This window comes from Lytechinus pictus, chromosome 3 (genome assembly GCF_037042905.1).
Source record: "Lytechinus pictus isolate F3 Inbred chromosome 3, Lp3.0, whole genome shotgun sequence".
NCBI classification, from domain to species: domain Eukaryota; kingdom Metazoa; phylum Echinodermata; class Echinoidea; order Temnopleuroida; family Toxopneustidae; genus Lytechinus; species Lytechinus pictus.
The window spans coordinates 49,154,552-49,181,214 of NC_087247.1; the positions used below are offsets into that span (position 1 = coordinate 49,154,552).

Below are 26,663 nucleotides of genomic sequence, written 5' to 3' on the forward strand. Positions count from 1 at the left end.
TTTCTAGTCCTTGACAGATCATGAAGAAGCATGTTGGTTGTTAAAAGATCCCCCAAACCGATGTATCAGATCTGCCTTTTCTGATTATTTCTCAAAGAAGACAGATATATACTGAAACTCAAAAAGTACAAATTGCCCCAAATTGTCACAGAATGCTCTCATAAGGTCTTCGTGAACGACTACACAAACGAAGATGCCTCTTTATGAAAGAACGGCGATCATAATTGTATTACTCCTTGCACGAGCAGACTGTGACTCATCCTTCAGCTTTCACGGCAGATATATTCGAAGACGACATCGCCTTTCCATAATAATGGAACTATCAAGACAGCTAGCTTGGGATTTCAATGGCGGCCCGACCACGCGGAACGTGAATAAGGCGTGTATTCTCGATATCATGGTCACCGGAAAGTAAAAAAAAGCGGAAGGAAAATAACCATCAAACGGGAGCTGTAGCTATAGTAGGCCTAGCTATAGCCTTTTTCGTGTTTGTAGTCTGGTTGTAGCTTCTTTCATAAAAGCCTTCCCTCGTCAGCATGGTCATAGGGTCGATGAGATATAAACACAGATTGGATGTTATGGATGTATGTTATTTTCAACCTGGTAAGTTCATTGTGCAAATTAAACGTACCATAATAGCATGGAGCTACAATAGCTCCATGATAATAGTATCACGATCTAGGCCTAGTATTACTTGCTCTATATAGCGTGATTAGGCTTCATTATGACTCGATCAACATGCCAAGAACCCCACACATGTTTCACAATTTAGTCAATTTACCAAGCATCATTTACAGTTTGAGTGTTATGTCACAAACCATTTTATGCCTGGAGAGCCAGTGCCAGCTGTTGCTGAAAGAAATTAGGATTTTCAGATGTCTATATTTACCTTCATTTATATATATTTCCTGAAAGGATCTGAAAAGGGGACAGGGTTTATATACTAGCTTGTCATGTGACGTCATGAACAGGAAACATATCTCATTAAACTACAAATGCGAGGCCGATCGAGTTGAAGTTTTGCTTATCATGCTTATAACATGGAGCTATAAACATATCTTCATGCTTATAATCCGAACTCCCGTACATGTAATCCTCATGTACTGTAGAATATGTATCTCGGTAAACATGCGGTGCGAGCGTGAAAAGCAAGCAAATCTTTTCAATCACTTTTCTTCCTCCTTTTATTCCCCCGTCACCTTATTTTTTCCATGTTCTTAAAATTATTATATGCTTTGTCTTCTTCTCTCCACCTGTTCTTCATTATCGTCATGCTCCTCTTTTTTCGCTGCCAATAGTGGGCGGGGCGGCCCCGGATCCACCTATGTTGCCATTTTCAGTGAGCACTATTGGTGTTTGCACTACTTTAACACGTAGCACTTTATGAATATTCATTAAGGACATTAATTTCATTTTTAGTCCCATGAAGACGATGATAATGACAGTAAGTGAATTATTATAACATTGAGGGCTTCATATGGATGTGGGAATGTGATCCTCCTAAATGATGATATTATGTGTTGCTTGTATATATTCATCCCGGTCATACGGGATAGACATATAGTTTCCAGTCGTATTCCCTTTCCTTTATGATTTGAATAAAATGAATTTGTTTTAATCAATGTGGCGTGACTGTACCGACATTCTTTAACTCATGAAAGGTAATATGTATTTTTTTCAGATGGAAAACCTTTCATGAACATACATTTACGAGACAACTATGTAAACGAGGCATGAACTTCATAGTCTGAAGGATATTCTCTCTACATAATTATGTCAGTGTCAGAGTAGTAGTAACAGTAGACTACTAAGTCAGTGTTGACTCAAGCGAATAACAAATTATCCATGTGATAATCAAGGCAATTGAACAAGAAAAGTCATTGGCATCATGTCGGCCATATCGGATTGCTATGGCAACCTATTGTCAGCTCTTCGTCTCCATGAGCTTTCGGAGCATCTGCATCCTGATGATTACAGGCGACTCGGTTTGACATTGGGTTTTCAAGAGACTCGACTGGCAAACCTCGAAAAAATGAAATGTGGAAACATTCAAGAATGTATTTATCAGGTTCTGGTTGATTGGACAAAACGTAATGGGCGTGGTGCGACGTCACATGTACTCATCCAATCACTGAAACAGATAGGCAATCAAGCTGCCGCAGATTGGCTAGAGGCAGGTGAGATTTGAAACAGCATGCAATCTTATTAGTCTGGATTTTATCATTTGACTTTTCATATACTTTATTCATCTTCTTGAGATCCATCTTACACAATGAGGTTCTAATTTGATAGATATGATTTCTATCATAATGTTTAATGAAAATAGGAGATCGGGAGAGGTCGGAATGATCAATTGTATTTCTACCAACAACCAATTTAAAGTTCTGAATATAAAAATATCAACAAGCAAAACTGCTTTGACTAATATTGATATTCATTAATTTCAAATGCAAAGGTATATTATTAAAGGTATGCTATTAGTAGAAGCAGCATGCAGTGAATTTGAATTGATAAATAAATCAAGCGAAATCGATATATCACGATTATAATAATCCTTGAATGGGAAAATCAGAAGAAAAATGTAATTGGTGAAGAGAAAAGACAAAGTGAATGAAAGAAAGGGACAATGAGAGTGATTGAGAGACGGAGGGGGGGGGGTGATAAAGAACTCATGAATTACATGAACTCATTCACTAATAATTGATATGTTTAGGAAACTGCTATGAAAAGTAATGTTTAATCTACGGTGCACTCGCTATACGGTAAAGCTGTTCTATACAGAGTTGTCACCTCCAGTAAATACATGTCATAATGTGGCAATGCTTTGGAAATAAACGTTGAAATGAATCTTGTATCTTCTACTCAATTGCATTTATACTTTATACTAGAAGTTAAGTTCAGTATAGGTAAGGTAGTCTCGCCTAGTTTAAACAAAAATGCAAATTCAATGAACTTCTACTGTATGTGAGTTATTAGGCCTACATAACTTCAAGATTCCATTCAACGATATAAGCCGCTATTTTCTATGGTCGTGATAGAATGTCTTGTATAGAACAAATCCCCATACCAGGTAGGAGCAATACAAAATACAAGCTTTATCAGTTATAGGACATTAATTAACATATTTTATTCAAAATGTGGTATTAACACATCATGGTCAATACACACGTAGACGTAGACCAAACAAAAGGGTATTTTCCATTTACCTAAAAAGTTTCATATATAAATGAGTTTATCAACGTGATCAAGATAAACTGGCGTAAAATGGAGGGACGTTTTGGGGGAAACGAAGAATAATGACACGAAAATGGTAAAATATATTATTTTCTGCATGCTATGTTAACATATTCCGTCAAGAAATTTGATTTTCATTTTGAAAAGGTCATTTTTTATTACTTCTATCGTTCACGAATATTTGGGAGTGCCTCCCCTTTAATACGCCGTGTTTTGCCTCTCACAAAATATTTTACCCATCATGCTGCTGCCTAGACGTGTAGTAGTTTAATGATGATAAGCATATTAATTGTTTAACACTTTTTTCGGGATAAAAAAATTGACCGAGCTTCCTTTTTAAGCATGATAAAACGTTTTTTTCCCATAGGCCTAATCATGATAATCATGAAATATTGCCTGTTTTGGTAAGTTCTTAAAAGCAATTTGATTGCAATCAGTCTATGATTTGCTACGTTTTTATCAACTTAAACAGACAAAAACAAGCGTAGTTCTATATTTAGACAATATCAAATTTCAAACATTTATTATCATTGCAAGATGCAAACTTTAAATAGGGTATTTTTTATACTATAAGATCTAAAGGAGTGAAAAAAAATCGATAATTAAATGGCATTTGCCTCTGCTGTTTCATAGCACATTTCGTAACTGATGCGTGAATAGAATATTAATTTGTATTATTTCTCTCATGTTCTCTCTTGACAGAGATCGAGTCCTCTCTTTCTATTGCTCCACAGGAAGATAGTAAGTACATTAATATAATAACAATTTCCAACGTAATTATTACCTCTCATAGTCTCATCCTATTTGTTCTCTAATGCAGCAATTTTTTTTTCGAATAAATTTCTGGTGATTTTTATACAAGAGACAATAGATTGTCTCTTGCATTAAAATCATAAGAAATTCATTTTGAAAAATAATAATATTTTATGCTTATCATTAACAGAGAGCATCATGATATAGGATAGGCATTTTAAATAGTGTAGAATTACGTTATGATATGCAGCATTGAACACATGCAGTGTTGTAGCTTTCTAAATGCAAACTTACCCGTATTAAAGAAAAAACCGCCAAAGCCATTTAGCTAGTTTATCCAGACAGGGGGGGGGGGGGTCTACAGCGGGAGGGGGCATGCCCCTGTCAAAAGATGGAGAAAAGAGGAGAAACGTGAAAAACGAAAAATAATGTGAAAAAGAGAAAGAATGCTATAAAAAGTGTCTTGGGTTGTGCAATTATTTTATATCTCTATATTGCTATGGGGGGAAACAAATTTAGGTTGTCTCACCTGATCCTATCGACGCCCCTGTGTCCGGACCATAGCCACTGGAAATGGGAGGGGCAGTTGCGTTAGAATCGAAAAATAAATGCGTGTGTATGTGCGGAGGGGGCAGGATCATACTATTTTAAAAACGATATACATGAAGGATTTATGCGAATGTTACGCAAATAATTAGGTTGATATTACGAATCAGCCCTGGATTTTTTTGTATACACCAATTACCGCCGACAATATGTAATGAGTGAAACGTTTTGCTGTTCTTGAGGGCTTGCCGAAAAGGCCACAAACTAAGTAATTCCAACCAAATAATGGAAACTTTATTTAAACAAAACGCGGAATTACTTGTACAAAATGATTAAGCGAACGTGAATCAATTTCTTATTTTCTGATGCAATAGACAATTTCCATAAGCTGCTCATCACTACTTTCACAACATGTGAATATTTTACTACCCACGTGTAGACCATGGTATGCACATTGTGGTCTCATTCTGAATGAGGATGGTAACATAATTCTTACAAGTGCGATACTAAGACCGGATGATTGTTGAAAAAAATCGACTGTTTTGAAATACAAAGACGTTTTTTTTTCTTCAGTTGACTACATATGCAGACGAGGAAATGTACCTTCTTTACCCGACTGCCTTACTGATAGATCTGCTGAAATCGCTGATGTCAACAAGAAGCTCCGCAAGCTGTCCACATCGAAATCGCTGTCGTCATCCACATCGACATCGCTGTCGTCATCCACATCAGCCACCCGATGGCTATTTGTCCATGGACTTGGAGGGATGGGTAAATCAGTCCTCATCAACCAGGCAATCAGAGATGAACAGCTCGTCAAAGGCAAGGCAGAATAATAGGGACCAACTGACATGAGATTTCTTTACCTTGAAACTTGGTGAAATCCATGAGCAGTCAACAGTGTATTTTAGAATAAATAAACGGAATAATAATGAATCAGTAAATTTGTATTTATGACATACGTGGTATATAAATAAGATGAGATGGCTTTTGTGGTTTTGAAGTTATTTGATATTTTTTTTCCAGAGTCTTATGCAGACACAGCTTTGGGGATATATTAAGGAATCATCATTTACATTATCAGGATTATTATCACGATTACGAGTTTAGTCATAACTTTCATCAACTCCCTCATCATTAGCATGTTCTATTTCTTGATGTTGTATTGGTACAGAATGCTTCCCCGATGGTGTTTTCTGGTTACCAATCGGAGCCGCAGTTCGTGGTACAGCATGTATTACAGAGAGACTAGAGACCCTTTGCCGGACTTTAGATGTCAAACTCCTCATGGCACCATCTCTTCCTAAAACAAAGGATCAATGGAAGAACCTGCTAAGCTCACTCATCGCACAGTCATATCCGAGGTAAAACGGGTTCTATACCCGGTGGCTTCGTCTTGGAACATGCCACATGGATTATTCGTAGTCCCTGTATATGCTTTTGTAATTTTCTTTGTGTATCTTATGTTTCTTTTGTTTTTTAGTAAGTGCAAGGTGGTGGTTTGAGTTCCAAGGGTTCTGCAACCTGTTGAGTGCATTCTCTCCTCCTCGTTTCAGGTGCCTTCTGGTTCTCGACGACGTGTGGGATCAAGGTGTAATCAGTGCGTTTGGAGTTTGTTCAACGGTTATTGTCACAACTCGAGACAAGGGTCTTCACTCATGTGCTTTAGGTAAGCGTTGTAATAATGATGATGTTTGTATAGATATACAGAGTTCTGAAAAAAGTTTCCTGAAAACCACGACTAGCTGCAACCAAATCCTTTGACAGCTAGGCTCTACTGCTTCAGCAGCATTCTCTGTATTACTGTTAGAAACTGCATTTCCTCTCTTTTTACATACATGTAGTATTACATAAGCTTAATAGCAAAAGCTTTCAGTTAAGAGTTTCATTGCAGCACAGACAAATAATATAAATTAATGAATTGTCTTGATTTCCAGGTCGCAAGGAAGAAATCGTTCTTTTCGAAGGTTTCTCCAAATCACAATCAGCGCAGGCTCTGTCGGAATGGACGAGAATTCCGCCTAGTGATCTTCCCCCACAAGCAGCTCGCATCCACGAGCTCAGCCATGGATCCCCACTAGTCGTTTCAATCATCGGCAGTCTTCTCCGAGAGCATGGACATCGATGGGAATACTACGTGACGCAGCTTGAAGAGAGAAATCTGAAGAAGTTGTCCACGGCTCGAGATGCGATCCACTTGAGTGTCGAGGAGCTGCCCTCTCGCGAAGAAGTCATGAGGCTTTTTTCTTGGCTTGCCGTTTTTGACCAAGGAACGAGGTTATCATCTAAGGTGACTATATGATTAATATTAATCACCCAAAAAATATTCTGGTTATATTTCTAATTCGTGATTTCGTTAATAATTCACAGAAGATTAACATTCGTGAAATGTAACGATCACAGAATATGGCATAATTTCATGTTGAATTTGCAACAAACCGGATAAAACCCTTTTATCCGAGCGCAAAGCTTGGATAATCGCAATTAATAAATATGGAATGCACTAATGTGGTCATTCCTTGTTTACATATGTTTCTGTGACACATTTTGTTTCTCTAAACATAATTTAATTGACAACTCACTGTTTTGTTTTTAAATTCCGCAGATACTTAGCATGCTGGAGGGATGTTCAACTGAAGAAATCGAAGACCGCATGAAGATACTAACACAACGTCATCTTGCCATTTCTGGTTGTGACCCAGATGACAAAGATCAAATATTCTGGGTTCATGATCTGGTGTATGATTATCTAATGTCAGAGAAAGTAGCAAATGATAAGGTAAAACTATTTTTTTTATGGAAGTCACCATAAAGAACTGACCACAACGCTTACAAGTGAATAGCCTATATTGTAATCTTAAAATTAATCCGCTATTTGAGTCTGGAAATAAAAGTCAAAGCATTCCTGGCAATTTTCAGGAATCATTATACATCGTTATCGCTTGAATTTCCAGGTAGTCAGTAGCATCTCATTGTATTTACATCATGAAACATATATTAATGACCTGTCATTATTTGCCAGTTTTTGATTTGAGCCATCTACCGTTTGACAGATGGATATATTAAATGAACCACAAAATATCAATTATATATAAACAGATAAAGTAAACCGAATTACGTTTGAAATACTCATGAATGCGTCTTATTTTAAAAGGACACCGTAGCGTGTAATGAATTCAGATCATTGATGGTTTTCAATCGGTTCCGGACCTGTAGGAGAGATATGATCCAGACCAGTCTATGTTTACCCCACGCCTCCGAGATACACAGGAGAGCAAAGATGGCAAGTGGAGCCAGAGCGTCGAAAAATGGATTTTATGTAGCAGAAGTGTAAGTTAATTATTGATCGACCGTCGATATGTATTCATATTCTCATTGCATTCCATGTGCGCGCATGCGCGACGCGGAATCTCTCTGATGAGACCGCATGTACATTTCGACGACACGCAATTTCCAAAATTGTAAAGGCCCTAGTTTACTTTTCGGAAAAATGTTAAAAGTAATAATGATAAAATATGCTAAGTTCCATGTGCTCAATGCAAAAGTAAAAACACTCTGATGCTTTGAGTTCTTAATCAAAGCACCAAAGCTTTTTTTTTTACATTGATGCTGTAATCCGTTTCTGATAAAAATACATTGCAATTCGGTATGTTGTTTATATTAAATTGTTTTAGTTATATTGTTTCACAGGCTAATGTACTTTCAAAACTCCTTTTCCCTTTTTTATTCAAATTATCGGCGAATATACGGCATGAAATAACTAGATTGCAGTAAAATGATCATACATTTAAGAATGTTGACTTCAAAATCAATTTGCATTGTAGTTTCACAACATAAGTTTTTGAGCTTGTACGAACCATTTTGTATACCCAGGCGCCGCTATTTCCGTCTCAAAATAAATGTCGTGAAAATGTCGTGAAAACTCGTGTTTATTCTTTCGCTTTTTTTTGTTGTTGATATATTTCATTAGACATTGAGGTTGTTGATTTACTGCATGGAAAGAACTCGACATACTTTTAAATGTGACCACACGTGTTAACACTGTGTAACATTTTGATTCTACAGTAGGGGGCCTAGGTCAGCAGGACCTTGTAGGCCATATGTAAAATAACATTTTAATGTAGTATTGAAAAATAAAAACGAGGATGAAATACAATAAACACCTCCAATAACCTAGGTCCGGATGTTTGGAATGAATTGGTTTACTAACACTCTTCCATTTTGTTTGAAAGCTCCTTCCCCCCCCAAAAAAAAAAAAAAATATCGGACTGATAATAAATGCAATGAATAGGTCTATATGTTTATCAGTTACATTTTCCTCAATATTACCAATCTCTTCCTCAGAATTGACAAACGTCCTTTGTTATCAAGTGTGACACACAGTCCTGCTGGTAAATATGCCACGTGTGCAAAACTACTACCCAATGGCAAAGAAATACTTACTGCTGGTTATGGCGGACAAGTTCAGGTAAATTTTAATAGTATTTTTGTTTCGAACTATTTTACATTTTATTAACAATTGCATTGTTCCTCATTATGCCTCTATGTCTTTATATAAAAAAGAACGGTTTAACAAAAGTTTTCATGACTAACACAATGTACCTATATTGGTGATCTTATTGGTGATTGGTGATGGATGCGTCTTGGTCTAGTGGGCCTGACTCTCGCCTTTCAAACAGAGGGTCGTGGGTTCGAATCCTAGCCACGTTTTTTCCTTCAGCAAGAAATTTATCCACACTGTGCTGCACTCGACCCAGGGGAGGTGAATGGGTACCCGGTAGGAAGAAATTCCTCGAATGTTCGAGCGCCCGATCAAGGTAGCCGTGCAAAAGCCGGGGTAATAATATCATTGCCATGTTAAGCAGTGCCCGCTGGGAGAACAGTTTTTGGAACTGAAGTGGCTACCCTGGGTAAAATATGACGTTATTATTATTATTATTATTATCTTAAAACACCGTGAATCCCTTGTGTTGTAGGAACAAGCTCTATAGGAAAATCTTTTATCATACTCATCATCAACGTCTACAGTGGCAGAAGCAGAGCCAAGAATCAACGACATAATTAAAATCGCTTCGCTAATGTATTTTTTTAATGAATATTCATGTATGTCAATGACTGTTTTATCATTCGTCACTCCATGTTTACATAGATTGTTGATATGATTGAGGGAAAGACAAGGGTGTTAATTCAAGGGCATGCCGACAACGTGTCGGATATGAGCATTAGTTCGGACGGTTCTCTCCTGGCGATCTGTTCTCCTACCAAAGGTGTTTGCATCTGGGACTTAAGCCGTACAGACTGTTTTCTACCACATATTAAGAGCATCACTTGCGACGAATCGGATCTAATAAGGTGCAGCTTTGTCAAATGCGATGGCAAATCTTTGTTAGTGACTGGAGATTCATCAGGCTTTCTAAAGGTGAATAATTTCATATCTGTTATCTTTAGCACCTGCAAAGTATATAAAAATCTCCTTATCAACGGCTATGCTGAATCTGGTTTAAATTAAAGCGCTTTATAAATGTTGCATATTAGTAGTATATTGATAGTTACAACTATCATCTTAAAAAAAAAAAAAGCATCTATACGATAAATCAGTGCCACAGACATGGGAAGCTGAAGATTCAAATGTTGTTTTGTGTAGTCTTAAGGCGGTGCTTTGCCGGATCATGAGCCCGTTTCATAAAGAGTTACAACTGTTGTAACTATACCATTATGACAACTACCAACCTTGATATTGATTGGCTGCTGAGCCCTGTTGCCATGGTAGTTGCCATAATGGCAAAGTTACAACAATTGTAACTCTTTATGAAATGGGCCCCAGAAATAGCGCGCTAATTTGAAAACTCGGGCTGGTGCAGACAGCCCTCAAAATTAATGTCTACCCCTTACCAATAACGAAAATCAGCGAGCTGCTTGAGAAGTTGAGATAGATGATAAATTTCGATAAATAACTAGCCAAGGCCATCCATAATGTATAATGTATACTATGTCTCGACGTTCACCGTAAGAGAGCTGGAAATAATGTATAAAAAAGGTGTCTCAAATTTGACAGTAAACCAGTTAAAATGTAAAAGTGGAAAGTCGCGTAGTAAGTTGGTAAAATTTATTCATTTTGTTTTAATGGTAATTTTTTGAAAACCTGCTGCGCGACTTTCGTCTGTAACGTTTATGAATCAGCGTAAAATAATGGTGCTTTTATAATCTTCGCCGTTTAATTGGGTGTTTCGTAAATTGTACGTTAGTTTCATTTTCAACTTGAGCTAGAAAAGTTACAATTTTTCAGTAAAATTTTACTATAGTGTACTGTAAAGCGTAAACATATAACAACGTCCAAAATATGTAAAATAGTAAAATCCAATTATTTATCGTTTCAATATGTCATTCTTTATGTAGGTGTGGGATTCTTCGTTCAACTTACAGTACTCGATCCAAGCTAAGAGTCCAGATGAGGACCTGCTCCTTGATTTAGCGATCTTAGCGTGCAGTCCGTGTGGCAAGAAAGGATTAGTAGCAGCATGCACCAAGTCTAACAATACTGTCAGGGTATGTCACATTATTGTACTGGTTCCCCTATCATGCAAAATCTGAAACAATTGCTTAACAGGTCCCAAGAAAGCGTATATATAAAAATTAGATTCGAATGTAAAGTCAAATCTTGATTATTTACACAATCTGAGTAGTTTCTAAGTGGTGTCGGAAGTATTGCTATGAACTCATCAAGTGAGCTCAAGTTGCATAAACCTGTGTCTATGTGATACGAGAGTTAGTCATACACATACTGGATGATTTCGAAGGGACGACTTTTAGTGATAAAAAAAATGGGGCAAAAAGAAGAATTGGCGTTGCCCCTTGATCCACACTTCGAACAGAACATGTGTTTAGAGGATAATTATATCCCCTCATTTATTGTTCGAAATATGATTTCACTGCAGTGGAGCTGTTTATAATGTGTCATTTAGTTACAAAAGTTGATTGTTTAATGTCCCTTTTATTGATTTGTTTGGGGAAGCAACTGGAGAGTTGCTCATAAAATGCCACAGTAATTACCTCCTTATTTCGTGCAGGTATTTAAACTTCAAACCGGAAGTCAAAAAGTGGCGCTAGTCCACGAGGCCAGTGTACGCGACTGTTCGTTTCTTAGCAATGGTCTTATCGTCACCCTTACCTGGTGCGTGCTTGGTGTCTATAACACGAGAGGGGGACAGCTGTCTCGTTGGACCGATATAAATGGTGGGGACAATGTGAATTTCTGCAAACTTTCTTGTTCTCAGGGTAAAGACGGCCACTTCATCGCTGTGCAAGGATTTACAGGGTTTATAACAGTATGTATCATAATTCCATAATTGCGATATATTAAAAGAGTATGTCGACAGAACATCATGCATTTACTAACAAAGAGGTTTTACTAACAATCTCCAATCTCGTTTGTACATGGAAATTACAAGTGAATGTATATTTGTATCTCTCACTGGACCTTTGTATGTTTTTTTTTTGTTCCATGAACAGTTTGGACATGGCGAGCCACCTTAGCTTTAGTTGATCTCCATTTCTGGCGTATACCTCTCTGGATGAAAGCAAATGTCGATACTGATGAGGAAGATAATCATAAACTGTTGGGAAAAATAATTATAGACTTTTAATTTGCTAAAGGTTTGCAGCGTTTATAGTTAAAAGAAGACCTTGGTGTCACTTTAGACAAGCACCTTACCCTCCAGCCACATATCAGGAACATCTGCAAATCAGCATCATGGGGTTTATTTAGGATTGGTAAGGTCAGGCGACTACTCGACCAAGCCTCTACTGAAAAACTCATTCATGCCTTCGTCTCATCCCATCTAGACTATTGCAACTCCCTCTTTGCCGGCCTCCCAATTTCTTCCATCTCTCCCCTCCAGCGAATCCTCAACACTGCAGCGAGAATGGTAACCTTGAGCAAGAAACACGAACACATCACCCCTATTCTCCGATCACTTCATTGGCTTCCGGTTCACTCTCGCATAACGTTAAAAATTCTACTCATTGTATACAAAATTACCCATAATATGTCACCCAAATATCTCCAAGACCTTATTTCCCTTCGTTCTTCCTCTTCTGTCAGATCCTTACGTTCATCATATTCCAATAATTTAATTCATGGCCCTCGCACTAAGACCCGATATGGTGATCGTGCATTTTCTGTAATTGCTCCCACCCTCTGGAATAAACTCCCAATTCATATCCAAAATGCTCCCTCCGTAGAAATTTTCAAATCGTCACTTAAAGCTCACCTTTTCTCATAACTTATATTATTATAATCTGCCAACCTGTGCGCTTTGAAACACCAGTATAAAGCGCCCTACAAATGTTATTATTATTATTATTATTATTGTCAAAAGAATTGCCACCCGCAGGCTCAATGCATGTTCTCTCCTTTATCCTTCAAATATCCGATACAAAGAGTTTATTTTGAGCGGTTTCTTTTTATTTGCGTTTTGGTAAAGGTACTTCATCTAGGGAATCTTTTTCCAGTTACTAAACGGATAACAGAATACTATCGATTGAATGTGGGAGGGATTTATCGTGACATCGTCAATATGTGGATGGAGTGTATCAATGATGGTAATGGCGCGTGTGGCAACTACCTAGTGACCAATCAGAGTTGCGGACTCATTTTGGTAATGTATTTAAAGATTGATTTTTTTTTTGTAATTATTAATGGTGCATTTTAATATATCAGAATTAAGATTGGTTTCAAAACATTTCGCATTCAGAACGTTATCGTAGATTCCTAAAGCCTATGAGCTGTATTTCTAAACGTTAAAATGATTATAAAAAATATTTGGAAGTTTATCAAATCGTCAAAGCTGAAACTGAAATATCAAGGCTTATATGCAATTAAGTTCGGTGAATATTAACCCAATTGTTCATGGCTTTCTACATGACAGATGGACCTATGAATTTAATCAAGAAAATTGTGTTTGTTTAGGTGTGGAAGATAGAACAGGATTCCAGGCCTCAGATTGATGGAAGTACCTTTGGAGTTTCCTTTAAAACTGATGGTAGTATTCGTGCTCTAATCGGGAAGAAACCAGGGAATCCCCGAAAGTGTATGGTAAGTTGAATGAACTCTAATATCCTCTGAATAATTATGTTGATGTTGTTTTCGGTGTTATGTGTTTGGTCGTTTTTTGTGTGTCAGTGTTTTGGTGTTACCTCATCTTCAAAATACGTATCATTCAGCAGATAATATTATAATACAAATGGTTATAAGCCTAGCACAGATCAACATTTTCTGTAAATCTGCTATGAATGCCAGTTCCGGTAATCTGCAATAAAAGAATCAGGATGCTTTTAACATTGACCTGTGTTGTAAAAAATGTTGCCTGACCTCTGTCCTATTCACGTATTTTGTTTGCCTCGGATCGCAAGAGTGTTTTATGAATTGTTCGTAAATCATGTAAGTATCTATTATTTCTAAAGATGCTGCAATGCTGCGGACGAAATACCATTGCTAAGAAATCAAAAGCAATATACAAGACTAGGAAGTTTGAAACAATCGAAAAGATCGAGATGGGCCACGATAATCTACATGGTATCATATCGTATACCAGTAATCGCGTCAAGGTAAGGTCAAAAGTCTTGTTACTTATTATTGTGCAATTGAAGAGTGAAGTCTTCGAATGATGTCGAAAAAAATAATGATAGGAAGATAAAACGGAAATGTCTTCCTCATAACCTCTCCAAATATGTAGAATAACTAGATTACAGTCTGTCTTTGCAATAGTTGTTGTTCTCGTATAGTTCGGGGATATGGATAGCTCCTCGGATATGACTTATAGCTGTTGGGTCCTCTTGCTGCTTCTTTTTTAAACACAGAATGTTTTTTTAATATGTAGCGTCCCACCCCTCATTGACAGAATATATTTTACATATATTTTCAGGTCCTTGCTTTACTTGCAATGTGCCAAGAAACAATTATTAATGTATGCGTTTCAGACATTAAAATGTCCCATTTTTTATTCGTAATATTTGCACTTTACAGCAAATGCCCATATTTCTTTTCCATTTCTTATAAACCTTTGTAACTTATCAGTTTGGGAGTGCTGATAGTTGCGAAATTAATGAGAATCAAAGATTTTTTTGTTGGTGCATTTTCTTTTTTACTTGCAAGAAAACTGACGCTGTTTTAAAGGAAATTGTGCGTATGTGAATATTTACATAAAATGTATTCAAATACTACTGATATAAAAAGAACTTGGTGACTTGATTTCATCTTAAAAGCGCATCTCTTTTTATGTTTTTAGGTATCGCCATTACCACGCTGCCTCAACAGGCAATCCAAAAGAAAAGAAGGGTCAGTGATAACAAAAGAGTTCAATATCATCCCATCTCAAGACAGGGTTGTTATGGCTAAATTCCTCGATTCTCACCATATCATCACGGTCTCCAGTGGGACTCAAATTGTTATTGAAGTAAGAATATGTGAAACTTATCGGAACATTCCATGTGTAGATAACTACAAAATAACTTGCACTTTAGAAGTAATAACCTTAGTGATTGGGCTGAGTGTGATTTTGAGTACTTAATTTTTTTAATTTGACTCTTAATTTTCACTATTGTGGTTACAGAAGAGATTAATGCTTTTATACTGGAATTATGTATTCGTATTCATGTAATGGCTGTTCAGTTATCTTTTTTATTATAAAATAATGTTTCTGTGTGTTTTACAAAACATGTCAACACTCTTAACTTTGACCTCTAAGGAGAACACCATTCATAAATTACTGCCCTCTTTTTTGTCTCTTTCGCGCGGGTGGGGGGGGGGGGGTGAGAAATGGAAACAAAGCAAAGGCATTCGTAATTATTAATGATTGCATTTGTTTTCTTTCCTAACCAGTGCTGGTCGAGAAGTGGAACTTTAACTGGAAGCCGTCATATTGATTTCCAACAAGCATTATCAGCTGACTTATCACATGACCATAGAAAGCTTGCTGTAGGGTGCACCAATAGCACTGTGATAGTCTTGAAAGTGAGTTCACTGGTGGTTCATCATTCATTTTCTGATGTATTTACTTTCAAACAGACACATTGTGAATTTACACCTCCCTTAACTTAAATGTTGCGAATATTGTACTATTTAAAGTTAATCATATAGGTAAATCGGTTGGGAAATTTATACGAACTAAATAATTATTATACCCAGGGTTGCCACTTTAGATCTTATGAACTGTTTTCCCAATGGGCCCTGCATTACACAACATTATTATTACCCATCTCCTTTCTAAAACGATTAGCTCTTGCCAAGAAGGCAGAAGTTCCAATTTCTTTTAAGCATTTGGCATGACTCCGTTTGGGATCGAACCCACGACCTCCCGCTAATGAGGTGGGCGATCTAGGGGCGCTCTACCCATGAGCGACCGTGTCCAGTCAGTATTTTCGAGAAAAAAAATAATTATAACACCAAAACTGATCTGTGGGAACTTCGTTTGAATTAATTAGACATTGCAGAATTTTCAATAGCGATTATTAATGACTTTGAACCTCCAGAAGGCTACTTTTGAATCCGAATTAATGTATTAGATAATGGTGTAATAGCTTCCAAGTGCAATATGTACATGTAGATTTAAAGATTCAGGCCTGTCTATTCTGAAGTCAGGTTTTAATAACTAAGACCACGGTCTAACCCTGTGCTAAAATTATGGGGAACCAAAAATTCACAAATTCTGTTTATATTGTATATTTTTATGTTTATTATTTTGTTTGCATTTGCTTACATAATGAAGAAAAATATTTCGAAATACTTCAGTTATCATTCCCAGACAGTTATGAACAATTTGAGTGTCCAAATAGTTAATAAATTGGATGTGCAATGTTAGGGATCTGTGCCCCAGTTGGCTCTCCATAGTTAAACCACAACTTTAAACCAGGGTTTAATTTAAACCCGGGTTCAGAATACGGGCCTCAGAGTTTTTGTTTAAGAGACTTTTCAAAGTCATATTGTGTTTTAATGCTTACATGAAGTTAATGTATTGAAATGAGGCTACAGTGTTGCGGTTTTCTTTTTAAAACTCTAACAATAAAATCTGATAGTAAAATTCAAGTTTTAAAAAGACCAACTGATGTTGGAATATTGATATTGACATAATTACACCAGTATTACATTGTACATGTCTTTATTCTCATATAGCTAAATGGTTCCAAAATCGATGACTGTGATATATCGATGCTCTTTTTGGATGGCTCCATGATAACTGGATGCGTCTTTTCACCGAATGATGAGCTTCTAGCAGTTTCAGGGAACAGACACGTTGCGGTAATTAATAGTCTTAAAGTATATTTTTGTAATTATTATGTTTTTAAATCCATTACCTTTTATTGATTAAAGGCCTGGTCCCACTGGCCGATGGACACAAAACGGATTCATAACGGATACAGCGGACAAGCAATATTTCGGGATGGCTCCATCCGTTTTCATCTGCTCCAGACAATGGACAAACTTTAAGGCGAACAAATCAAAGTGGACGGATGCTCGATGGATATAGAGCGTATGAAACACGTATGCAAAGGGTACACAACGGATACATAACGTTTTCCAACGGATGTCAAGATTATTTTCCGTCTTACATCCTCTCTGCATCCATAAGAGCAGTGGGACCAAGGAGATTTATCTCCTTGGTGGGACCAAGCCTTAAGGCTGCTTTATTCATAAATCTTCGTTGCTGTATTTTCTCGTTGTGCTATAGTTTTAGATTTACTCAACTCTTTCTTCAGCTATGGCCCACTATTTGCCTTTTGTAAAACTGTTTCCCCAATACAGTGTACATTAATAATGAACTGTTTTCATGTTCGTATTATATAATTCCCCCGATATTATTGTAATTAAATCTTATACATAATTTAGTTAATGTTAATGAGCTCTTTTTTATCCATCTGGATGAAATTGAAAGGAACAACAATGATAATGTTATTTTTTTGTAAAAGATTCGTATCAGATGTAGGCGACTGCGATAATATTGGCACGTGATTCAAATTGGGTCTGTTTAATTATATGCATTATGATTGATAATTTTCAAAATGTGTAAGATGTCAAGACGATTGTGAAATGTTAATTCATGAAGTGAATCCTTGCTTCTGATTGGTTGAGACACAGTGTGTGGTAGAAATTAACTGTCAAACACTATTAATAAAACGGATTTTCTCTTTCAGGTATTTGATATAGAATGCCGAACCCAGATAGCCAAGGGTAGTCATAAGACAACGGTTTCAAGTGTCAGGTTCACACCAGATAGTGACATGTTGTTTCTCGTTGTCGGTGGGTCAATAATGGTATGTTTTCATCGTCTTTCCTATTTTATAAAATTCGTAAAATAAATTGCTTGTAAATTTTTGCATTGCATTACTAAAAGCTGCTGCACACTTAAAGCTTCTTTTAAAGGGCCATGGACAGGCCACTGATAGGCCTATGTACATTTGGTTAGTCTAAATGTTCTTGCACGAAAATTTTATTTGCTGATCATGAATGTTTTGGGAGAAGCTTTGCCGAACTTTGGTAAATTAAAAAAAATTCATATTAGACATCAATTCACAGACAATAAAAAAATCCATGTGAGGTCAACAGATATCATAGCAATGTGAGTGCACAAAATCACATAATGGCGGGAGGTTGTGTAGGAGGTAGACCAACAGCTTCGGCCTCTGTTTTATTGGTTGTTCCGCTGAACTCCGTTGGCTCCGTTCTCCAATTACAGAGACCGAAGTTGTAACTCGATCTGTACAGGGACTCAATGGCCATATGTTTATGTATTAAGTTCGGATAAACCAGGCAGTGGGAGTTGCGCGACAGCCGAAGTAAGTCACTGTTTTTTCCCCTTTTAAGTTTATTTTTTCCTGTTTTGGTGCATTTTAGGTTGAAACAGAATCTTTATTTTGGCCCATTCTTTTTAATATATTTTTTTATGAAAGAAAGACAAAAATCGATATGCATATGTGCCCCGTCGGGGAATGGGGGGGGGGGGATTTGCATTGTTTACCCCTTAATGGCAGCTGCACGATCGCGAGCCGTCTGTGTACATGGTGTACGAGGAGGAAAAAAATGTTAAAAAAGCTCCTCGAAACAGACGGCTACCAGCTGTCTAGGTAAGAAGTAGCCTCTTGTCGAGCAGTGGCGTAGCTAGGATTTTTCACCCGGGGGGGCACTGGGGGGTCCTTGCTTTTTCAGGGGGGGCACCGACCATTTTTCCGGTGTGTGTGTGTGTGTATGTGTCACAATGGACGGGGCCCGAAATTATCTTAACCTATATCAGTCACTTCTTAGTTTTATTCTTTTAAAACAACATAAACATGAAATAATCTCATAAGCCTGATAAAAAGTGCGAGCGCAAAGCGCGAGCAATTTTTTTTTTTTACTTTTATGTATTTTTAATTTAATTTTCTGGGCAATGTTATGTGTGATCCTGAACAAGATTCGTATGTAACTAGATGGCTACTGCGACCGCCAAGCGCGAACAGAAATTTTTATCAACTGTTCTAGCTTATCGAAAAGGGACCTGTTAAGGACTGCTTACAGTTACCCACGAAGACGGTATATATTTCAATAATGCGAGCGCGAAGCGCGAGCAAATTTTTTTTATATTCCGACCTAAAAAATTGTCATTCTAAGCACTTTTTGTATTAATAAATGGGATAGGTATGTAACTAAACAATTGATGCGAGCGCGAAGCGCGAGAGGAAGAAAATTTAGATTTTAGACCTAAAAGCGGGACATTCTATTCATATTTTGTAAATCATTAATAGGATATAGTCGATAAGGTATCATTAATAATGCGATCGTGAAGCGTGAGCAGACAATTATTGATATTCTGATGTGAAACTGGATAATTTAAGTACATGTATATTTTAAATAAAGAACATGCAGGCTATCGCGCGATGTTGTAGATTTAGACCTAGAATCTGGGCATTCTGAATACATTTGTTTAATGGAATATTATGGAATACACGTAGACATTATGAACTTCGCAAATCAAACAATGTGACCACGCAGCGTGAGCTTAAAATGCTGATATATGTAGACCATAAAACGGACATTTTACAGAGCACTGAAATTTGTAAATGAAAAAAAAATAATGAAAGCTGGATGTCCGAGCTAAAATATGTTTTGCATATTGACTTTAAAACTTGCTCCATATCAGCCTATTGAGCAAGATATGAATCTCGTCGAACAGGCAATTCCGGCGCGATGCGCCAGCAAACATTTTATATAGTAACATAACAAGATTTTTTTTTTCAATTACATTATTTCATTCACTCGTCTTCCTCCTCTTATTTTCTTCTTCTTTTTTGTTTTCTTCTGTCTTTCTTCTTCTTTTCCTTTTTTCTTTTCTTCTTTCTCCGTTTTTTCTTTCCCTTTTTTTTTGCTCTGCCAATTTTTTTCTGGGGGGGCACCTGGGGGGGGGGGCACACCAAATCTCAGGGGGGGCACGTGCCCCCCCCCCCAGGCCCCCCGTAGCTACGCCACTGTTGTCGAGGCCCTGTCGGCTGCTTCCCGAGCGAAGCGAGGGATATAGCGAAGCAGCGAGCCAGGCCTAATTCGCTTTGCGAATTGGGAAATCCCTCGCTTCGCTCGGGAAGCAGCCGCCAGGGCCTCGACAAGAGGCTAGGTAGGATGGCGCTGTTTGCCTGCCCCTTAAGTGACCGTCATATGCGTGGGCATACACTTGCGAACTGCATGAGCTACTATCAGCCCGTTCACTTATCAGTTTATTTTGTTTGTGAGAAATACCTTGGTTCTTGATGCTCCATGTCACATAATGGCGGGAGGATATCTAGGTAGGCGGGGGATGCTCCCCGGCCTCTTCATTTACCATACTGTGGGTAGGCAAATGCTAGCGGACTGAGCTACTATCAGTCCTTTCTTTTCTTTATTTTGTGTATGAGACATGCATTTGTTCATTGAGTGTCCAAATCATATATTGTTGGTGGAAGGTTGGATGGGGGGGGGGGGGCGCTGGCCTGCCACTCGAGCTACCATTATGTGGGTAGGCAAAAGTTTTCGGTTTGAGCTACTATCAGCCCGACTATACAAACCACTGAAATATTTAATATAATAAAAAGGTATGTTAGACAGAGGAGAATGTGTTTGCTTTTCTCCTTACAATGAAACTATTTAATACAACATACCAAGATGTGCGAATGCTGTATCCCACTCCTTAGTCTCGATAATCAACTACTACTAGTTTGATTAGTTTGATCTTGGGGCAAACATATTTAAACCTCTGGGTCAAACCATATATTAGTTTGTTGTACACCAGCGATTGATTGCTGTTCGTGAGGTCCAGGTGTTTTTTCGGTTGTAATGATGTAAAATTCGAGCAGATGATGATAACATAGTTCGTAATTGCGAAAGTTTCCTAAAAATAAATGTTTAACGTGATTGAAACGGCAGAAGGCTTGTTTCAAGAAACTGAAAAAAGTGCCTGTAGTGGATTAAACCACTCACACTACTTTCATTTAAAAAAAAAAAACATATCAAGTGAAGAGAAGGGTGGATACTCAACGTTGTTGATTGGCAAATAGGGTGTACTGTTGATATTTGAGTTACTAAAATATCAGTCTTGATGTTGGATGGTTCAACTCAGGAAATCAAGAATAAAATTGATTAATGAATAACAGTTCTAATCTTACAATATAATTTTCATTCAGTTGTTCGAGTCTAGAACCTTGTGCAGGCGAGGTATACATACGACCTATGCGGATGTAACTGACTATCATTTCTCGTCTGATGGAACCATGCTTGTCACTGCTGGAGCAGTTAAATACTTTGTGAGTATATACCACACTAAAAACTCTTTACAATTCGGGACATGTTGTAGAAAGGGAACAGTTTCACGTTCGCTCCTGGTGAATTCATTTGCTTTGTTCGATTTAGTGGTGGAGTAAGGTTGTTACTCAATCAAGCTTATATCAACGTCTCCAAAATACTGGACATTCTAGAAGAGTGATATTGTGTCTACTTATGTTTCCCCCAAGTGTTCAGAGTATGCTTCATTTTCCGCCACTAAATCAGGGGAGAGCCAGCGTAAATTCAATCACTTGGCAATGGGAACCACACGAAAGCTAAGAAAGATCAATGCAGATCGAAAACTGTTCAGGTGTATTGCCCATTAATTAGAATTTTCTTTCAGCAAAGCTATTACACTGTTCTAGCAGAATAACGGAATGCCTTAGTTAACACCTGCTCACCATGCTTTCATTTAGTGTGATCATGGAGCTATTAAGAGAAGTTAATAAGTTAATAGCTCTATGGTGTGATCTTGCAAACTTGGAGTCTGTATAATTTACCTGGACTGTATATAAGGCAAAGTGATCATAAAGCCCAGCGCTCGCTATGCGATCCGATCCGATGCGACGCGATTTTTTTAAATAAATCCCTTTTTGCATTAAATGTTAAAGTTCAAGATAGGGCACGTTACCTACGTAACGTAATAAGGGTGTAAAAACACTAAAATAATAAAAAAAAATGGTATCTATTTTGCTAGGAAAGTTACGTGTTTTAGGGAATTTGCGAGGTTTTAAAAAATAAGACTAAAATGTTTTATAAAGGATGTACTTTTTGCCCCAACAGTCAACACTACATGTTTAGAGTACGATTTTCGCGAGGTGTGGGAGGTTTGGCCGTACTATACCCCAATGATGTAGGTAAAGGTAAAACCGAAGGACCGACGTCTGTGACATAACAATTAAAATATCGCTGTACTTGTTTAGGGGTTCAATTCAGGAAATACTTTCCAAGAGTGTCGTTTTGTTTCCAATACTTGTTAAGGTACGTAGGGTTTCACACGCCAATCTTGTTAAGGGGTGCATTTTCAGAATATGGAAAATACTTCTTTAGGGTGCTTTTCGAGACCACATGGTCGTGCATGGTATTCACTCGTCAATGGAAGTGGCCCCCGGGCTCATGATCGCTGAGAATGTATTGGTTGGATATCCATATCAAATGTTATTACAATCTCTGTGAAATTCGGATCGCAAAGAATCGCATACTGTGCGCTGGGCTTAATGGAACATCATTTACTGTGATATCAAAACTTGTAGATGATAAACGAACATGGGGTTTTGACAGAAGTGATCTCCCACCCTACTCATCATTGCTACTTAGGGGGGGGGGGGTGCAGTGTCAGGGTATTTTTATGACGACATGGTCTGTGTTAAAAAAAGCCCACTCATAATAGCTTGAAAGTAGGGGGTTTAAGCGCCCTATATATATATATATATATTGATTATATTCGACTTTTTCTATCTCCCCCTCCTTTCCCCTTTTCTTCTTTTATTTCTTCATGAAACGAACACCAGTCATGATTTGTTCTATAGAAACAACACGGGTGCACATTCATTATTATACTAGCGCTGCTGATGGTAAAACATGATTCAGAAAAAAGCCCCTTGCAAAAAGAGACAAATCTATGATAGGTATAGAAAATAAATTTCTACCATAAGGATACCTTCTTTCTTTGCACAGCGAATTTTACCGAGTTGTAGATGCAATACTGAAAACCTAATTTCAAAAAGTCACAGTCATCCTCTTGACCTTAAAATTCATTCTTTTTTTCATCTTCTCTTTTTTCCGTTCCTCTAGGACAAAGGTTACTTAGAATGGTGGCGAATCGACAAATCATCAGGGACCATTTCGCAGCTTCAAAAGTTCATGATTAACAGTCGCATCAGAAGAGTTGTGTGCAATCAATGTTTTACATTGTTTGTCACTGTCGATGAAGGCGACGAAATATACGTTCTTCAGAGAATAGCGCCCTCGGGAAGCCATGACGATGAAAATTAATTTCAAGTTTTCGAAGCATACGTGTCGGCCGCACATGACATCGCACTGCCACTGTATCCGTGTATACTGAATACATTGGAAAAAAAACAAGAAGGGAGTCTGATTATCTTAATGTCACACAGGACAGTCACATCCTTGATCCTCAGGGGCGGAAATCTCTCCCAAAAGGTAGGGGGGACAAGGGAGTGGAAAATTTGACAAGCAAAAGAAAAAAAAGGTTATCATCCCAAAAGTAAGGTCATCTCGTCTTAAAATACATGTTTTATTTCGATTTTGAATGATGTATTTCTTACCATCATAAAAGACCACAAATAGTAGGGGGGCATTTGATATTGTGTCCCCCCTACTATTTTGAGTAGGGGGGGGGGACACGTCCCCCCTGGGATTTCCGCCCATGTTGATCCTTGAAGATGCAACAATGCTTTGTCATTGTTAAAGACATTTCACAAAATGCAAAGTGAATTGAATTGTTACAGTACATCTTCACAAGGTTACCATAGGAAGTCATCTATTGCGTTCCTCCTACTATCAGTTATCTGGGACTACACAACTTTGATGTAAGGCAAATGCCGGCATTGCTTCATTTTTATAATGTGGGGAAAATAAATGGCGGAAATGTTTCTATATCGTAACATTGTTTTTTGGTTTAACTTTTTTGTGGGGGGGGGGGGGGAGGGGTGGCGTTCATTAATGATATTCATACGACCCGTTTATGCTTTTAGAAGCACCTGTTTTGATAATGATGATAGGAGTAGACCGTTTTTCTATTCCGCATTTCAATAATGCCGAATTTTCATACTTGACTGAAATCATTTAACAAGAAAAAAGCTGATTACTCATCCAGATATGTAAACCATATCAGTAGGTCCTATCTCACTATGAGTTAATGTGGTATGGTAAAATACTTCATTCACATTCCATGTTTTGATTATGATTTTATCGGGGATGTGAAATTGACTTTGTTATTGAAAGGCCAAGTTCACCTCAACAAAAAGTTGTTTAAAACAAAATAGAGAAAGCCCAAGCAAGCATAACTCTGAATATTTCATCAAAATTAGATGAAAATAAGAAAGTTATGACAGTTTAGCTCTATTTCATAAAACATATGCACATCTTCGTCGGTATGCAAATGAGGCAGCCGATGGTGTCATCAGGGACCTGGGAACGATTTTTTCAGTGGGGGTGCTGAAATCTCTCCTCGGAGGTGGGGGGGGGACAGACACAGTTGAGTTTAACATAATTACACACACACATACCACACACACACATACACACACACATATATATATATATATATATATATATATATATAAATATACATATATATGACAGTCACTTATTGGCTTTCTTCTTATAAAAGAACATAAATATATAATTAGATAATTCGAGCGCGAAGCGCGAGCTATTTTTTGTGGAAATTTCATGTATTTTGTCCTGAAAATTGTGGTCCAAGATGCGTATGTAACAAATAATAATTGTGAGCGCGAGCAGATATTTTTTTATATACGCTCTGGCCTGATCGAAAGGGATGTGTTATAAGAACTGTTTTGCAGTTACCCATGAAGACGATACATATATCAACAATCAAATAATGCGAGCGCGAAGCGCGAGCTGAAAATTTTGACATTTCGACCTAAATACTGGACATTCTAAGCACGTTTTTTAATTATGAGCAGGATAGGTATATTTACAATTGATGCGAGCGCGAAGCGCGAGCGGAAACAAAATTGAGATTTCAGACCAAAAAAAAGAGAGATTCTAAGTACTTTTCTAATCATGATGAGTATAGGTATAAAACTATACAATTGATGCAAGTGCGAAGCGCGAGCGGAAATAAAAATGAGATTTCAAACCTAAAATGAGACATCTTTAAGCACTTTTCTAATCATGAACAGGATAGGTACATGTATATAACTATACAATTGATGCGAGCGCAAAGCGCGAGCGGAAACAAAATTGAGATTTCAGACCTGAAGAAAATGATGGGTAATTGGATATATTCTTAAATTAATAGTGTGAGCGCGAAGCGGGAGCAGAAATTTTTTGATATTCTGATCTAAAACTCCACACTGAATGTAAAATGGTTTGAACAGATAAAGAAAACTCAGACGAACATAAGAATAAAGATTTGATCAAAATCAGAAAAGGAATCACAGTTATTGCATTTTAAAGATTAGCATTATTCCCCACTTGCTCTTTTGTATTTTATTATATAAAATTAGGTTTATTCAATATTTTCCTTTCAAGAACCAAAACAGTTGAATTGACAACTGATTTAGTCCATTAGATATTCTTTTGCTGCAACTTATTTCATTATAAGGGAGACATATCATTCATTCTGGTATGAAAAAAATGAAACAATTTTGATTCCACAAGGAACAGCTAGGATAGTGGGGATGTGACAGCATCAGCCCACCTATTAAATATTCATGACGACATGCAAATCATAAAATATTGCTAAACTTTAGAATTAAATAACTTAACTAATCGTTATCAGATTTTGATAAAATGTATTTATTTTGATAAAATGTATTTGATATAAATATTTTCAGCCCGGAGTACCCCCCCCCCCCCAAATCAAGCTGCGTATCTGAATAAAACATGCGTGCGCGTGTTTAGAGTTAGACCTAGTATCTGGGCATTCTAATTACATTTTTTATGATAAAAATCAATAATGCGAGCGCGAAGCGCGAGCAGAAAACATTGGATATTCCTATCTGAAAGAGGGTGAATTTAAAGACTATTTCAAGTAATGTGTCGGAAAATTCTGAAGTGGGGGGGGGGGGGGGTTCTTCAAAACGTCGTTCATTTTCATTACATTTCTGTCATTTATCATACCTACCACTAGATTTCCAGGAGGTGCGCTGCCTATATACACTGTTGGTCATAAAGGTGGAATATTTTTTTTCACCAAATTTTCTCAGCGTAATTATTACAACATGATTTGAATATGGCATTTATGGTGCATGATAACCACTTTACTTTATAATTCTGCCTTTTTTACACGTTTGACAGTGATAATTTACAAGTTTATGTCCCAAGCGATGGATGTCATGAGCATAGAACAACACTGACGACAATATACAGTAAATTAAAGGATCATGAGATATTTTTTTCAATCTCTCTCAGTTTTCCAGATGACTTTTTTTTGTGATTTCATGGACAAATTTGCATCAAACGTGAGTCATTGTTCTTACTCAGTCACTAGTATCGGGTATGTCCACCCCTGGCACGAACCAGCGCATGCAGACGTCGTTACATGCTGTCCACTAGCTTGTTGATGACGTCAACAGGCATAGCGTCCCATTCTTCCCTC

At 37.4% G+C, this 26,663-nt stretch overlaps 1 protein-coding gene across 1 annotated transcript; it reads left to right on the forward strand.

The window, feature by feature from the left end:
• Positions 1-30: 30 nt before the first annotated feature.
• Positions 31-23,969, forward strand: LOC129255526 (uncharacterized). Its single transcript, XM_064097254.1, has 22 exons — positions 31-603; positions 1,682-2,177; positions 3,937-3,975; positions 5,107-5,355; positions 5,708-5,897; positions 6,090-6,202; positions 6,471-6,823; positions 7,139-7,312; positions 7,688-7,863; positions 8,878-9,001; positions 9,683-9,952; positions 10,930-11,079; positions 11,601-11,858; positions 13,017-13,190; positions 13,502-13,627; positions 13,996-14,139; positions 14,820-14,987; positions 15,413-15,544; positions 16,703-16,828; positions 17,722-17,841; positions 21,214-21,333; positions 23,147-23,969. The coding sequence occupies exons 2-22, from the start codon at positions 1,889-1,891 to the stop codon at positions 23,345-23,347; spliced, it is 3,696 nt and encodes a 1,231-aa protein (XP_063953324.1). The 5' UTR covers positions 31-603; positions 1,682-1,888; the 3' UTR covers positions 23,348-23,969.
• Positions 23,970-26,663: the final 2,694 nt, after the last annotated feature.

Excerpts from the sequence above, each read along its gene's own strand:
- LOC129255526 (XM_064097254.1), top strand. The coding sequence starts at position 1,889 with ATGTCGGCCATATCGGATTGCTATGGCAACCTATTGTCAGCTCTTCGT. Across the intron at positions 7,313-7,687 it reads AGAAAGTAGCAAATGATAAG|GACACCGTAGCGTGTAATGA; the intron begins GTAAAACTATTT and ends TTATTTTAAAAG. Across the intron at positions 17,842-21,213 it reads TTGTCGGTGGGTCAATAATG|TTGTTCGAGTCTAGAACCTT; the intron begins GTATGTTTTCAT and ends ATTTTCATTCAG.